The following is a 14,740-nucleotide window of genomic DNA, read 5'->3' on the forward strand; positions in this document are numbered from 1 at the left end:
CTAAGGTGTGATTTCACTAGGTCCCACAGCTTCTTGGACCTGAAGACAAAATGGATCGGTACATGTCAAGGGGCAATTTTGCCATTTTCCATGGATCCTGATAATTTCTCCAGCAATGCATGACCGTGAATGAGACCTGGGTCCATCACTTCCAACCAGAGACGAAAGAACAATCAAAGCAATAGAAACAACCAGTTTCTCTGACTCCCAGGAAAGCAAGACTGTCATGTCAGCAGCCAAAGTGATGACCATATTTTTTTGTGATGCAGAAGGAGTGCTGCTGGTGGTCTGCCTGGAAGAGGGTCACACTATCACCAGGGCAGACTTTGCTGATCTTCTGAGACAGCAAAGGGAGAAAATCAAGAAGATTCAGCTTAGAAATCTGACAAGAGGGGTGTTCTTCCACCAGGACAATGCTCTGACCCACATGTCCACAGCTGCCATGGCTATAATTCAGAAATATGGATTTGAAATGGTCACACAGTCTACCTATTATCCAGTGCTGGCACAGAGGAGGTCCCTATACAGAAGGGACCAATATGCTCCATGGCCACCAGATTAAGCGTGTTAATGTAGGAGGAATATCTTGAAAAACAAATGTCTGATTTTCTAAAACCAACTCCTTCTAACTTGGACCACAAAACTATTAATCACCAACTGTAGGTGCTATGTTTTTATTATATTGTCTGTTATATGTAGAAGGTAATCCTGTGTTGAGACTTAGTTCACTGGTGAGGGAAGGTGAGTTAGGGTCACTCACCACTGCCTTTCAGTCACCCTGGCTCGGCACACTCCAGCAACAATAGGTAGGGCTAGTTATATTTTAGATGGGCAGGTTATTTTAGTAAGGCAAGCCCAGCTGCATCTGCAAGCCCAGCCACTGCCTCCCTCTATCTGCTCAAACTTTTTGAGTTTCATAGGGTTGATCTTGGCTCCAGAGTTAAAATACTTGATTGTTGTTTTTTTTTTTTAACTGTTTGCCACCTGCAAGAGGTGGCATCATTTTGCTTTGAGTTTAATAAAATGGCCACTATTACATTTTTAATTGGTGTTGGTGTCATTTCATTTTCCCATAGACTGAGGGTCATACCTATTTCAGTGACATCAGCTCATCATTTTCTCTTGGTGTGCATGGCAGCAATGCAAGCTGAACACACTGCAACTGAGCAGCGTTGCTCTCATCTTGTGTTAGCAAACCTCCAGATACAGAGGGTCTCTGTAGGAATATCTAGCCTCATTGAGCAGCACTCAGCAATAGCAGCCAACCCACATCCCAAAGCGTTACCCTTCAAGCCAAGCTACCTCTAGATGCCAGTAAGAGAAAATTCACCCCAAAACATCACTTCCCTCATTCTAATCATGCTGGACAATTCAATCAACACTTATTATGAACAGGGTTTATGTTTATAAAAACTAGACAACCAAAATGTAAGTGTGACATAATCTTACACTTTCTGGACATGTTCCAAATGCATGAAGGAGAGACTTTTTTTTTTTTTTTTGCATAACATATTTTAAACTGCTTAGGATGTCACACTTTAAGCTTTTTATAAAAATAAACTTGAGCATGGAGTTACCTGTTTTTTCCAAAATGTTTTTACCTGGCTTCAAGAAAGTTGTTAATAGTTGCACATCAAAAGTCTGAAAGCTGAAGTCTGACAGGTGGTAAGATTAAAACTGTTCTGCTTTAGGGTGAATTTTCACTTTCCCATTCAGATACCAGCTGAAGAATCCACCCCATGACATTAGGAGGCCAGTTTTTCAGAACATTTCATCTAAAGCTAATTCATGTCTTAAGTTAAGACATATCAGATGGGGGTCACCTACACTGCCTTCTGGTGGTAGTGATGATGATGGTGGTGATGTGATGACGATGGTGATGGTGATGGTGATGGCATGTGTGTTTGTGTGAGTTGGAAGGGGACGGTGAAGTGCTGATTTATCCTATGGATCTGTATGACGTGATGGAACATGATTTAAAACAACATGGATCATTTCAGTGCAGATGAAATGTTCTGAGAAATAGTCTCCTGAAGTGCAAACAGAGATACTAGAAAGAAAAGAGGGAGATACCATGAGAAGAATGCCACTGTTTGTCGGGAGTTGTTAATTGAAAATAATAAATAAAATGGAAGCAACTTGGCGCCGATATTAGTACAATGATTTTAAGAGAGGGATATACACAAACTTGGATATGGAGAAAAGAATAAAACATTTCCAGAGAAACATCAACTTAAAATCATTTTCTTTAAATGAAAAAAATCAAATGAACAAAATGCAAAAAAAGGCTTTTTTGCTTTAGGGGAAAAAGTGGCTGAGGGAAAAACAGATTCTCTGAACTTACTGATTTTTTGTTTTCCTTTTTTTCTTTTACTGTTGCTTTATTCAGTAGAGAGTGGCAAGTAGCCTACAGAACAGAGATGAGCACAATCATGGTCACAGCACCAGCTACACACACGCGCGCACACACAGACACACACACGCACACGCACACACACTCGTAGCACAGCCCTAACCACTGGAGGTGTACACACATTCACATCTTGGAAAAAATGGCAAATGTTTAATAACTGCTGATATAAAAATGTTTGTCACTGCTCTCAAGGTTTGTTATGAGTGTCCATGCATGCGTTTGCGTGTTTTTACTTGGACAGACTATATTAGTTTGTATGCATGTGCCTCCACAAAACGCTGCAAATGGAAGTCAAAAATGAAGAATGATTAACCAAAGATGTTATCAGAATAAAAAAAAGAAAACCAAAATCTGATTCACTTGATTTTTGTATTTGATTTACATTGCACACCACTTGTTTTGTGCACACCATTTTGAATCGGTAACAAATTAAATAAAGGAATTTAACATTGGCTATTCATTCATTTTGAATACATGGTTGTTGAGCATGAGTGAGCTAAGCTGTGGAGCATTCCTTTTACCTTTGTAAGGGCATGGTAGCAGCAATGCCAGGCTGCTCATCAGACATTTAGGTGGAGACAGCAGGATGTACTCATACAATGATGTGTTGTCTTATTAGGCAGTGTTTGGTAGAAATGGCTTGTATGTATAAGGGTTAGACCGATACACTGACTTATCATCATACTGAAAAAGCACTGTCCTTTATTAAAAAGATGCTTTCAAACCACAGTTTGGCGATATTTTATTATTATTATTGTTGTTGATGTTATTGAACAATTTGTGGATTTTTGTTACGGGCAAAAACTGTCAAAAATCTGCAGTAAATCTTGTTTCGCTCTACTTTAAAGAGCTAACTCGCCATAAACAGTTTGATTAGTATGTGATGTAACATGAATACATTTCTGTGGGACAAACTATTTTGAAACCTTGTACAATTTTGCGTATCAAAATGGTCAAATTTAAAAATAATGAATATATACAGAACACAGACAATGTTGGCGATTGGAAACTTCAATCTAAACTTCAATATACAAGTGTCAGTTATCAAAAACCCCTATCGGTCGAACCCTAGTGTGTGTGCATGTGCATAGAAGTTGGTATCCTAATGCATGTGATCTGGGAGAGCAGTGAGTTCAGCAGCGTCAAGAAACCTCAGAGTGGAGAGGCAGTAGCTTGAAATGTGCGAGTGACAGTGCACACATACAAATGAAGGCAGAGAGGTTGGGTGAGCAGCCGGCGGCCATGTTGGGGTGGGGGCAGCTACCTGGTAGAGACAGTGGCAGACACTGCGGAGCTGTGGGGGGAACTCGCTGGAAGAACCAATGATGGCCTGGAAGAACTGATCAGTGATCTGCAGCAGGTTCCTCTGGTTTTCCTCCAGGTTCTCCCCTTGCTCTAGTCTGAGAAGAGAGAGAAGGAGCTCCAGCTGTCATATACAGTACAGGCCAAAAGTTTGGACACACCTTCTCATTCAATGCGTTTTCTTTATTTTCATGACTATTTACATTGTAGATTCTAACTGAAGGAATCAAAACTATGAATGAACACATGTGGAGTTATGTACTTAACAAAAAAAGGTGAAATAACTGAAAACATGTTTTATATTCTAGTTTCTTCAAAATAGCCACCCTTTGCTCTGATTACTGCTTTGCACACTCTTGGCATTCTCTCGATGAGCTTCAAGAGGTAGTCACCTGAAATGGTTTTCACTTCACAGGTGTGCCTTATCACGGTTAATTAGTGGAATTTCTTGCTTTATCAATGGGGTTGGGACCATCAGTTGTGTTGTGCAGAAGTCAGGTTACTACACAGCCGACAGCCCTATTGGACAACTGTTAAAATTCATATTATGGCAAGAACCAATCAGCTAACTAAAGAAAAACGAGTGGCCATCATTACTTTAAGAAATGAAGGTCAGTCAGTCTGGAAAATTGCAAAAACTTTAAATGTGTCCCCAAGTGGAGTCGCAAAAACCATCAAGCGCTACAACGAAACTGGCACACATGAGGACCGACCCAGGAAAGGAAGACCAAGAGTCACCTCTGCTTCTGAGGACAAGTTCATCCGAGTCACCAGCCTCAGAAATCGCAAGTTAACAGCAGCTCAGATCAGAGAGCAGATAAATGCCACACAGAGTTCTAGTAGCAGACCCATCTCTAGAACAACTGTTAAGAGGAGACTTCGCGAATCAGGCCTTCATGGTCAAATAGCTGCTAGGAAACCACTGCTAAGGAGAGGAAAGAAGCAGAAGAGATTTGTTTGGGCCAAGAAACACAAGGAATGAACATTAGACCAGTGGAAATCTGTGCTGTGGTCTGATGAGTCCAAATTTGAGATCTTTGGCTCCAACCGCTGTGTCTTTGTGAGACGCAGAAAAGGTGAACGGATGGATTCCACATGCCTGGTTCCCACTGTGAAGCATGGAGGAGGAGGTGTGATGGTGTGGGGGTGTTTTGCTGGTGACACTGTTGGGGATTTATTCAAAATTGAAGGCACACTGAAGCAGCATGGCTACCACAGCATCCTGCAGCGACATGCCATCCCATCCGGTCTGCGTTTAGTTGGACCATCATTTATTTTTCAACAGGACAATGACCCCAAACACACCTCCAGGCTGTGTAAGGGCTATTTGACCAAGAAGGAGAGTGATGGAGTGCTGCGGATGACCTGGCCTCCACAGTCACCGGACCTGAGCCCAATCCAGATGGTTTGGGGTGAGCTGGACCGCAGAGTGAAGGCAAAGGGGCCAACAAGTGCTAAACACCTCTGGGAACTCCTTCAAGACTGTTGGAAAACCATTTCAGGTGACTACCTCTTGAAGCTCATCGAGAGAATGCCAAGAGTGTGCAAAGCAGTAATCAGAGCAAAGGGTGGCTATTTTGAAGAAACTAGAATATTAAACATGTTTTCAGTTATTTCACCTTTTTTTGTTAAGTACATAACTCCACATGTGTTCATTCATAGTTTTGATTCCTTCAGTTAGAATCTACAATGTAAGTAGTCATGAAAATAAAGAAAACGCATTGAATGAGAAGGTGTGTCCAAACTTTTGGCCTGTACTGTACATACATATGCATATATACAATCGAAATCTAAAGTTTGTGAACCCTTAAAAATATTCAGGTTTTCTGAGTGATTTGGCCATTAAACATGCTCTTATCTGCATCTATGTCACAGGTATTAATACACAACATGAGCTTAAGCAAGTAACACTCAAAAAGTATGATTCTTCATGTCTTTATTTAACAAATGTAATCATCATTGAAAGTGGTGGTGGAAAAAGTAAGTGAACCCATGGTCTTAATAACTGGCTGACCCTCCTTTTGGAGCAATGACCTCAACCAGGCACTTTCGGTACCCACAGATCAGACCTGAACATCTTGCAGGTGGAATTTTTGCCCACTCTTCCTGGCAGAACTTCTTCAATGCCTCCATATTTGTTGGCTGTCTTCTGTGTATGGCTCTTTTCAAATCAATCCACAGCATTTCTATTGGGTTTAGATCCGGACTCTCACTTGGCCACTCCAAAAGGCAGATTTTGTTCCGCTGAAACCATGGGGCAGTTGACTTGCTCCGATGTTTGGGGTCATTGTCCTGCTGCAGGACCCAGCCTCTTTTCAGGTTCAGCTCAGAGACAGACATCCTTACATTCTCCTGGAGAATTTGTTGATATACTTGAGAATTTATTTTCCCCTTAATGATAGCAAGTCGCCCCTTGATCTTACGGTTTCAGACAGCTCCTTACTAGGAGGCATGTCTTCCATCTGCATGAAGTACTTGTTAAGAGCTCAAATTCAAACTTTTCAGTGTTTTTATCTATCCAACTAACTCTAAGCCACTCCCAAAAACTCATTTCATCAAAGGGACTCCAGGTGTGCCAAATTCTGACTCCAAAGAGCTCATTAACCAAGTCATTAGCCTGGGGTTCACTTACTTTTTCTGACCCTCATTTTCATTAATGATAGGTTTTATGCAACATAGTCTAATGTTCTCCAATGATCTGCATGTTTTAAGATAAATGAGATTACAGTTGTTTGTTATGGTGACTTTCATGAAAAGAGGATTTTGTTTCATATATTTAACATATCTGTAGAAAATTTCAAAGGGTTGACAAACCTTAGATTTCGACTGTATCTGTATATAAAAAATAGTACTATAGAGAGCAGAAAATACTCTAATTTGATTGAGTTACAAACTTCTGAAAATATATTCTTCAGTATTTCTTGAGAAAAAAGTCCATTCTCTCATTTTATGTTCTTCTGTGTTTCCACAACAGTCATGTAGGCAAGAATTTTTTACCTGGTGGGATCAACCTCAAAGCTGATGTGCTCAGGGGTAGTAATGACCCCTCTTAATAAAGGTTCCAGTAGCTTCTGCAGGTATGTCGCCCCATACACCTGACACACAAAAGAAATCAAACAGGATCCAATCAATAGAGTGACAGAGAACATCAACTTGGCTAGTCAACTAAATATTTCATGTCAGGGAGAATGTAATAGATTACATGAGGTATTTCAAATGATCATTTCTATTCACTTATACATGGTTATAAATGGAGGTGGGAGGTTAGGTATTCATCATACTGAAATATATTTTGTCAGCTGAATCTAATCCTCACTTCAATAATGGAGTGTCTTTCCAGAACATATCTAGTCACAATGTTTGTTGTTATTACTTTATTATCAAAAGTATGACCAGTGAAATCATTCCAGTGTAGCATGACACGATTTTAGTCAACAATCTGTAAAACCTGCAATGAAATGTGTCTTATCCTGCTTAAAGGAGTTTCTAACCAACCTAAAACTATTACTTTACAATGGTTTTCAATGAAAAGGTTAGTGTCTGGAGACAGATATTGTGTCACTGAATGCTGGTTCAGAGGGTTTTCCACGTTGACAAGGACAGAGTTCATAAATGTTTTTTGCTCCAATTTAGAGATACTGAATATCATCAATCAGCACTTTTACTGAAAAAATGTCAGTACTGGCTAGACTCTATACGGAGCACGGTGGAAGTGTGAGCTGTTGTCTACCTTAAAACAAAAGGTCATTATTTTGCTGGCCAGGCTGTTGCCTCTGAAGAGTGTCTGCATGGAGTCGGCCAGCTCCACCTCTTTGGAAAACATATTCCAGAGGAGCTGGTAGAGGAGGTGGCGGGAGTCGAACAGCGTCACCAGCACTCGGGCTAGCTCATCCTGGAAACATAATTCATGCATACGTCATGGGACACAGATTTGAGGATGCGTTGTAAATTAACTTAACTTCAACATCAGCTCATGTGCACAAGACATTATTGACACTGTGTGATTTATGAGGTATGTGATTTGATGTGATTTCATGCTCCCCAGAAGATGAACCCTGACAGTTAGGGTGATTTCATGTCATTTCCCTATAGCTTCTGTCTGGCAAAAAAATGGTTCTTACACAATATCTCAACAGCTACTGGGCAATTTTGATGACCCTATGATTTTTCCTCTAGAGCCACAATGTCAACTGTGAAATGTCAAAATCTACCAGGAAGACATTCATGAGATTTACTTCATGTTGAGGGTCATGTACCAAAAGTATGCTCCATGCACAGTACCCTGAGTATACCATTTTAAAGTACATAAAGATAAGATGAAAAATCAGCAAATTGTTTTTTAACTTGAAACATGGAAATTGCCCTTCTACTTGAAACATAAAGTTTTTGTTTGCTTTTTAGTGTTTATTTGTTAATGTTTTTACAATGTTTTAAAATGACGTAATGTGTGTGTTTTTTGTATTTTTGCCATGGTATCAAATCAGGTACAGTATCAGGCAATCAGGCAAAAATCAGGCAATTTTACTGGTATTTGTATCAACAACCAAAATTCTGGTGTCTTTGGCACATATTGGACAAAAATCACATTTAATTGAGTGGGTTGTTTGATCGTGTGTATAAATAGAAGGAAATTTGAATTCCTACAATATGGCCCCGTCAAGTGTTGTGTTATTGTGCATTGTTCATTAAGTACTATCACTTAAACTATGATTTAAAAATCCAGTATCAGCAGCCTAGTTACTGACAAAAAATGGTTTAAATGCCTGTAACGTAATGTAAGAAGTCAGCCCTGTGGCAAGGAAAGGTACACACCCACTGAGATCCAGGGACCACATTGGCCAGCGCCATGGCGATGGGTAGCTCTCCCTGGTCTCCCATCATAGTGACCAGCTCCACCAGCCTTTCGAAGCGGTCGGCCAACACTGTCTCGGCCAGCGTGTCAAACTCTGTTCCCTGCTGCAGGATCTTGGTCAGCACTTCCATGAAGGTGGCTCGCGTCTGCAGGTCCTTATGGTAGCCCAAACCTGGGGAGAGATGCAAGAAAAATCTAGAAATGATGGAAACGTTTTGTTTGCAGCACTTCATCATGAATGGTATTATAACAACGTTGTTTTTTTGTTTCATTTGTCCCATGTAATCAGGCACTCATATTGGCAGCAAGTATTTTTTTGGTCAACTATAACAAAAGGCAGGCTGAAATAGAAGTAGATTTTTTGGTAACTATGTTGGAAATAAAGTGGTAAAGAGCAATTGTGCACTATAGTAAAGCAGGCGTGTTTGTATCAGTTTTACCATTGCTATTTTAATTAATTTACTGGCTAAAAGCTCGTCTATACATCAGGTCTTGGCCTCTTAAGTACTTAGCATAGCACACTACCTGTAATTACAATATTTCCAACAGCCTTTGAAGGCAGTATCTGTTTGCTACTGTTGTGACCAGAAAATCTACTTGATAATGAAGTAAATATTAGGGATGGGAATCAGGAGGAACATCATTCCTAATGTCATGTTGATTTTACATTGTTTCTTTCTTTTTAATCACTTGTTTTTTATTAGTCATGAGTACAAAGAATAAAAAGACTGTCAACCTGATGCTTGTTTCAACATCCTCTGGGTTTAGTTGTTTTTTTTAACCTAACCTGTAATTTCTGACACACATCAGAGCCACAACAGTGGAACAGTCCAAATCCACATGTACATTCAAACATTCAAGTTCAATGTCAGGTTCAGGTTGATTTAGATTATCTACCACAGCTGAGAAGTTGACGTGTTGTCTGAGGTGAAATGCAAAAGCATTGTGTGCATAGAGCCTATTACCAGACTCCAGACTCATATAATATTTGTACTGAAGACTTTGATGGAATTTAATAAAGGGTATGAAGTATATTTTTTTGCCGAAATGGAAGTCATCACTATATTGAAGTCATTCCACCAAATAATTTCCTGTGAGAAACCTGCTTTTCTCACTTAGAGATTATTGTTACAGATGAGCACAGAAGACTGACAGAGCTTCATCACACAGTTAAACAATAATCACCCGAAGTTCAATATCAGCAAAACCAATGAGGAACAGGAGGCCGCCTGTCCTGGTTGTCATCAAGGGAGAGGAGGTGAAGTGAAAATGCTGAGTTATGGTATTGAATAATGGCCGAACTTTATGATGTCAGTGATGTTGACCTTTCATCTTTTGGATATAAAATGTCATCAATTCAATAGTTTATCCTCTTTGACATTTGTGTGAAACTTTGCCATAATTAGAGTATGACTTCTTGAGCTATAGCCAAAAACGTGTTTTGTCAGGTCACAATGACCTTCCAATTCTAATCAGCTCATCCATGAGTCCAAGTGGACCTGAGATATCATGTTTGTAAGGAAGGGACAGATGGACAGACCCAAAAACATAATGCGTCTGGCCATGGCTGTCGCTGGTGCAGAGGAGGATGTCATTTTCTATATATTTTCATCCAACTACTGTAATGTAATTCATTTAATTGAGTTTAATTTTAAAATGTTCTAACACACACACATATATATATATATATTTTAATATTTTATGTCTGTTTTTCATTTGATTTAAATTAAGGACAAAATATCAATTCAGGTTCAGCGTGGAAGAACAAAAAACACTGTCAAAGGAAAAAAAAAATGGGATTTGTAACTGAATCAATTTTCGTCCCCATAGAAGCCCCCCTTAGAACCCATAGAACAATCCTCTGACTTCAGAATACATGAACTGGACTGCAGCTGCTGCCTGGCTTAGCTTTCTGGTCACTTAATTAGGCTTCTGATTGATTTGTTCATTGACTTTTCTAACAGGCATTTTGGCCAGTGACAAAAGCTAACAGAAACCCTGGTGGGAATATTTGTGGCTCTAGAATTCAGCTATTACAGTACAAGGAATATCCTTAATCATGCAACCTAATGTTGTCTGCACATCAAAGAAGGATTAATGAACCAGAATGACTGATGAGACTGGTGAGGATACTGGCCTGTCATGTACTCCAAAGAAGGCACACTGCCATCAGAGCCCAGTCCCAACACAGAAGACTGGAGATACTACAAAAATGTCATGATTTCGTTACTGAATCATGAGGGAGACAAACGAGGTGCAGCAGGCTGTGCCCAAAGACTCCCACATATGCCTTCTATTACTAATTCTTTGCCTACACTGCCCTCTGCTGTGCTGCCAATGAAACTCGAAAGCATACCAGCAGTAGCGTGCATACCTCTGCAGCTGTCAAGATAGGATAGTTCAACATGATATACTACAGCTTAAAATGTTGGACAGTCACCTGTGCTGTAGGTGCAAAGTCCCCGACCCCCCACCCCACCCAAGCCTTATGAAAATTATCTAAATTATCTAAATATGCTTAATATCTTCTCTCTCTTTAATATCTTCTCTCCTGTCCTTATTGCCCACAGTTCCAGCCCCTGCTAGTAGGGGCTGGGTACCAACGTTGTACTAAGGTTGTATGAGGGAAGTTGTACATTACATTTACACATGAAAATTGGTTTATGTTAAGTTTACTGAATGTATTCAGACTACTGAATGTGAAGGGGCTATTACTTTGCAATTGAATTAATAATTCATTATTAATTTTCCATTTCATCTCCAAACTTATATGTGAAATGTGTTTGCTCTTGTACCAAGTATTTAGTAAGTATGCCTCACTTCCTTTGGGCCAGTCTTTTCCAATCAAATGTGTTTATATTTTTTGGCAAAGTCCTTTCGGGTATTAAATTCTATGTGATAGCTAGAAAAATAAAGTGTCAACATATGTTGTGCCTGATGTTTCATAGAGACTGGATCAACCGAGTGAGAGCAACAGTGAAAAAGAATTGTGTAAGATAATCCTATTGGTTACTCACCAATAGAGTGCATAAGGCCACTGTCTACATTGGCATTGAGGAGGTTGGACATGGCCAGGACAGTGCAGTGTCGAAGTGATGCCAGGCGGCGAGACATGCCCCTCTTCCTCCCACCCACTGCCTGGCCCTCGTCCTCTACCTCACTGCAGTCATTCAGCAGGTTCATGAACAGCGTGAAGTACCTGGCCACCAGAACAGACAGGACCAGAGAAGAATGGGAAATCCAATGAGAAAAGGCTTCACTTTGTTAGCAATCAGGTTGCGCCCTATTACTAACCTGTGTCTGCATGTTTGCATATGTGACACATTTTTATTTGTTTTGTTGTTTCAATGTGTTTGAGAAAATTTGCAAATTCTAATGTTTTATTCACATCTTCTTTTATACACTTTCTTATTACTCTTCTGCTTGATGTGGTCTTGAAATGCCAGGACTAAATGTTGTGTCAGTGGTAAATCTAGGGGAAATACTGTGTAGCATGCTCAGTCTGAGAGAGGAGTTGAGTGAACGTGGCTTCTTACTTCAGGAAGAGCTGGGATTTAGCCTCCATCAGTTCTACTCCATCTCCCTCCTCCGGCTGCAGTGGAAGGCCAGCTAGCAGAGACACTACTGCCTCCATACTGGCCTGGTCCAGGTCCCTGCTCCACAAAACACCAATAAGGTAACATGTAAAGACAGGTTTAATGTGTGCCAGGGTACCTTGGTAAAATAAATGTCAGCGTGCAAGAAAACTAAAGAGAAAACAGTAATGTGTGAGATTATTCAAAAGGCATGAATTAAGGCAAGAATGTAATAGTTACAAGCACCTTGTCAGGCACTTGATGTCATCATCAGCAGCTTGGTTAGAGGTTCCCATTACCCAGTCAGTCAGGTACTCCACCATTTTGTTCCTACAATACATAGAGAAAGGCAACAAGATAAACTCAGTATCCTTCTGGGGCCTCATGAATAAAACTTTGCATAGTTTTCACATAACAAGATGTGTAAAGTGATGCATATGTGCCCACCCTTTTTACATCCCCATCAATGCAAAAATTAGCAAACACATAGAAGCCTCTGTATATGAATAATGCACCTGATTTTACAATTTTGTCAAGCAACAATGGTGAAGGCAACTCAGAAATGGTCAAAAAAACAACCTTTCCCAATAGTGACCAAAAAAATAACACAATTTTAGGTGGATTATCCTTTGACAACTGATGGAGTGCCACAAATGTCACAGTGGCCTTGACTGCAATGGCCTTAGAATTATACACTGGCCAAGATAAGACATGGTCAGACATCAAATCTAATAATAAAAAAACAAATTGTTGCACAGTGATAGTGACACCAGAGAGTCAATATAGGGAGATATTTCACCTACATGAATAGCATACTTGTTTTTCCTCTGGTTTTGCGACCAGTCAACACCACATAGCTAAATGTTTCTGGAACTAAAATTTAATATCACCCTCCAAGCAAGGACTAAATCAGGTTCCAGGAACTTGTAATGGTGATGTTGCCATTGGAAATGCTTTCAGAACCCATGAAAAAGCCTACACAACACAACAACCTGAACTTGGTAAGTTCTTAAAGTCGAAAAGGCAATGAAAAATATGCTATATACATATATTAATTGAAGTTTCAAATGCTGTTGGGATTTGCTTTAAGGATGCATTTTCCCTGACAGATATAAATGTGGCACTGGCAACTGGGGTGAAGCTCTAGTCAGCTGATAGCACTGCCACCAACCTGAACTTCATTTCCTGGCAGAAAGACAGGTCGTCTCGTCTCTCCATCATCACCTCTACCAGCTGACACAGCTTGGTCTTGATCTGGATTGCATGGACCATGTTGCCCAGAATGCGAACATATCTGAGAGAGAGAGAAGAGAGACCAACACACCCCAAAACAACTTCAGCATGTCCTGTTTTGATGTCACAATGACAAGAAAAATGACTGTTACATCTTGTTAGGTAAAACCCTGTTTGTGTTTTCCTAAGACATCACGGTTCATCAATTTGCATGTAAGCATTTACATGTCCCTTGTGATATCCCTTGTGTGTTTAAAGACTAAACCCCAAACTAAAATCTCTGTGAAGCCTGACCTCTAACAGTGAAAAGTAGGGTGTCTGGTCTTTGCTGGCAGGTGATGTTACAACCCATAGAGAACAGCAGGTGGTGACATCACGTACCATCAAAGACCAGAAACTCTACTTTTCACCATTAAAAGGTCAGGTTTCAAAGATTTGGGTTTAGGGCTTAACTGCTCTTTTAACATGGCTAACAAGCTAACATGTGTGTGTGTGTGTGTATGTGTACGCGCGCATATACTGACCTGACCAAGTTGAGCATCATAGTTTCAATGCTTGCTTGTCCCAGGTGTTCAGAGCTTCCCTCTGTATGGTTATCTAGCAGGTTCTTCATGATAGCAATGGTCTGCTCCACAAACTGCGTGTTAGTCTCATTGATAGGGACCTGGAAAACCACAGAATGACTTACTAAGTGACACCAGCAGAATGTGGACAACATCATCCACACTGACATATATAAATAATTCTACAAATACACAGGGCCAATAATGGTCCACCATATCTGGTGATGATATCACAGGTTGCGAAAGATCCTACTTTGCACCAAAAGAGGTCAGGCTTCAGAGATTTAGGTTGGGGTTTAGGTACTTTTTAAAAACGTGATCTGGTCAAGCCTGTGTTGTTTACTTCAGATACACTATATGGACAAAAGTATAAGACGACGTTACACCTACATAAGCTTTTCTGACCTCCCATTCTAAATCCAGAGGCATTAATATGGAGTTGGTCCCCCTTTGCAGCTCGAACAGCTTCCACTCTTCTGGGAAGGCTTTCTACCAGATGTTGGAGTGAATCTGTGGGAATTTTTGCCTGTTCATCCAGAAGAGCATTTGTGAGGTCAGACACTGATGTTGGCCTCAGCACTCGGCGACCCTGCTCTGTAACTTTACATGGTGCGACTCAGGCCCCTGGTGGCTGAGTCGCTGTGGTTCCTAAACGCTTCCACTTTGCAATAATCCCACTTCCAGCTGATGGTGGAATATCTAGGAGGGAAGAAACTTCACCAGCTGAATTGTTGCAGCGGTGGCTGTAATAGTAATTGCATTACTATTACAGCAGCACACTGGAACTCAGTGAGCTCTTTAG

General features: G+C 40.4%; 1 protein-coding gene across 9 annotated transcripts in view; it reads right to left on the reverse strand.

The window, feature by feature from the left end:
• The window catches only part of nf1a (neurofibromin 1a), a 107,735-nt gene that overhangs the window by 57,722 nt on the left and 35,273 nt on the right, over positions 1–14,740 (reverse strand). For 7 of the 9 annotated variants that reach the window (XM_030066297.1, XM_030066295.1, XM_030066294.1 and 4 more), the window contains exons 21-30: positions 13,900–14,039; positions 13,314–13,436; positions 12,389–12,472; positions 12,104–12,220; positions 11,585–11,766; positions 8,528–8,739; positions 7,446–7,607; positions 6,713–6,810; positions 3,678–3,813; positions 2,345–2,407 (exon numbers count right to left, since the gene is read on the reverse strand). In XM_030066297.1, the coding sequence (XP_029922157.1) occupies positions 2,345–2,407; positions 3,678–3,813; positions 6,713–6,810; positions 7,446–7,607; positions 8,528–8,739; positions 11,585–11,766; positions 12,104–12,220; positions 12,389–12,472; positions 13,314–13,436; positions 13,900–14,039 (1,317 nt within the window). The remainder of the gene's footprint in view (positions 1–2,344; positions 2,408–3,677; positions 3,814–6,712; positions 6,811–7,445; positions 7,608–8,527; positions 8,740–11,584; positions 11,767–12,103; positions 12,221–12,388; positions 12,473–13,313; positions 13,437–13,899; positions 14,040–14,740) is intronic. The other 2 variants (XM_030066302.1, XM_030066299.1) reach the window with 1 other exon arrangement.

Source organism: Myripristis murdjan, chromosome 13 (genome assembly GCF_902150065.1).
Source record: "Myripristis murdjan chromosome 13, fMyrMur1.1, whole genome shotgun sequence".
NCBI lineage: Eukaryota > Metazoa > Chordata > Actinopteri > Holocentriformes > Holocentridae > Myripristis > Myripristis murdjan.